Source organism: Protomyctophum parallelum, assembly GCF_964188405.1.
Source record: "Protomyctophum parallelum genome assembly, chromosome: 8".
NCBI lineage: Eukaryota > Metazoa > Chordata > Actinopteri > Myctophiformes > Myctophidae > Protomyctophum > Protomyctophum parallelum.
In genome coordinates, this window is record NC_139703.1 from 51,271,766 (window position 1) to 51,273,941 (window position 2,176).

At 43.9% G+C, this 2,176-nt stretch overlaps 1 protein-coding gene across 1 annotated transcript; it reads right to left on the reverse strand.

The window, feature by feature from the left end:
* Positions 1 to 343: 343 nt before the first annotated feature.
* On the reverse strand, positions 344 to 1,826 carry LOC310863510 (ATP-dependent DNA helicase PIF1-like). The gene is made up of 2 exons (XM_083771912.1): positions 1,746 to 1,826; positions 344 to 1,529 (listed from the first exon to the last, which is right to left on the reverse strand). The coding sequence occupies exons 1-2, from the start codon at positions 1,822 to 1,824 to the stop codon at positions 532 to 534; spliced, it is 1,077 nt and encodes a 358-aa protein (XP_083628038.1). The 5' UTR covers positions 1,825 to 1,826; the 3' UTR covers positions 344 to 531.
* Between the last annotated feature and the right edge of the window lie 350 nt (positions 1,827 to 2,176).

The following is a 2,176-nucleotide window of genomic DNA, read 5'->3' on the forward strand; positions in this document are numbered from 1 at the left end:
TAAAGGGAATGTAATGAAAATAGCCTAAATAAGCAAGCAGAAAACAGTCAGAAACAAAACTCACGTTAACCTTTTATCTCAAGTCAAATGAAGGAATCGACAGTATTTGTATAAATGCATGGTAGGGAAATGTTTTCATGGCTAGGACTGTAAAATGTACACTTATTAGCCCACAGACCCCCATTTGAAAAGTATGAAAGACCCCAGTTTGACATGCAGCATAGAAAGTATGGACTGTCGCACAGGTATTCCCAAATGTACAGTGTGGGTAATGTGATGTAATAGATCATATTATTGATATATGTATTTTGAGGAAGAATTGCTTTAATATAGACTTGTTCACTGGAAATGGAAAAACAGTACATCATAGTCATATATAGAACTGAAAGTGTCAAACAGTCATTGTCATGTTAGTAGTGTAGTAATTGCATTTATGTATGTATATACCGGTAGTTTCATGGGCAAATGTGGTTATTATGTATGTGGCTTGGCCCAGTGAAAGAGGAAATGTTCAGCAGTTCAGTTTGATGGTCAATGTGTTAATATTTCTTTGTATACAACATTGTTCATGTCGGTACGTTTGGTGTTGTCCTCCTCATTGATTAGCAAGATTCGGAGTTGCTGGGGGTTGCCAACTCTGCTTGCTGCCACATAGAGTTGTCCATGTGAAAAGAAGTCTTTCACAGAGTATACACCCACTCGTGACAGTGACTGACCTTGTGACTTGTTAACAGTCATGGCAAAGCAAGGGCGTACAGGAAACTGTTTGCGGGTGAGTGTGAAGGGGAACATATTCTCAGACGGTGAGAAAGGTATCCTAGGGATGAGTAGCTGGGCGCCGGCATGGACCCCAGTTACCAGCTCTGCTAGGAGAAGATGTGGGCGGACTTGCTTCAGGATGTAGCGTGAGCCATTGCAATGGCCATGTACTGTGTCAAAGTTTCGCAGTAGCATTATGATCATGCCGACCTTCAGTGACAGGCGATGTGGTGGCATGCCTGATGGACAAAGTGTGTTGAGGAATTCCACTGGGTACTGATGGTTGTCATGTTGTTCCACAGAATCCACACTGTGGAAGATGTGCTCCTGACCTGGGAATTTGTGGGCAATGTATTGATTGACTGTGTCCACTTCTGCATTGGTTGGGCAGAGGATTGCTCTCTCACAAAGCCACTGATGGTCGGTCATATTGTGTGCAAGGTTGTGAAATACCCAGTCGACCATTTCGTGCAGAGTTGATCCTGGCATGAGAAAGCGATCCATTATTGTGACTGTAAATTCTCCCTTATCCTGAATAGTGGGGATGTTCCCCTCGCCCAGATCAAGCAGAAACTGGTGGAACAAAGTGTCATCTTCCATGCTCCCTGCTGTTGCATGTGTTATGCGCATGTTGTTGGTGAGTTTCATGGTTTGAACATGGTTCCAGAGAGGGGAACTCTTCAGGCATCGTGAAATTATCTGAGGTCGTGTGCCATGGGGAACGACTGGTAGGATCTGGCGCCAGTCTCCACTGAAGATGGTGGTAATACCTGAGAGTGTAATAACAAAGTTGCTGCATTATAGACAATTATTATGGAAGTGATACTATATTGTGTTTCTTTTGTAGTTGTGTTTGTCTTGTAATGAAGATTGGCTGGCAAAGGTGTTGGCAGCTGTTATTGTTGTACATAAAAAGGCCACAATATAGTCATTCATGCCGTCAGAATGTACAGTAATAAAGTGTATACGTTTGAATGAAGTCTTACCTCCAAATGGTGAGTTAGGACAGTCCCTGAGTTTCCGGAATGTGCGGTCGGCAGCTTCAACAGCACGGCGATCCATCATGGACACCTCATCAATGACGAAGAGAGAGCACCGACGGATGAGCTCTGCTGTACTGGACGTAGTACCGATAGCACACATTGACTCCTCTGTGAGTACAATGGGACACTTGGTGCGGCTGTGAAAGGTGGTTCCTTTTGGAAGTAATGTTGCAGCAATTCCACTTGAGGCTGTTGCAAGGGCTACTTTTCCATCTGCACGCACAGATTTAAGGATGAAGGTAAGTGTGAAGGTCTTTCCAGTACCCCCACTTGCATCAAGTGCAATAAGCTTGCCACGGTTGTTCTGAACACTTTCCAGGACACAATCTGCAACTGCTCTCTGTTTGTCATTTAGAAGGTGTTGTGTTGCATCA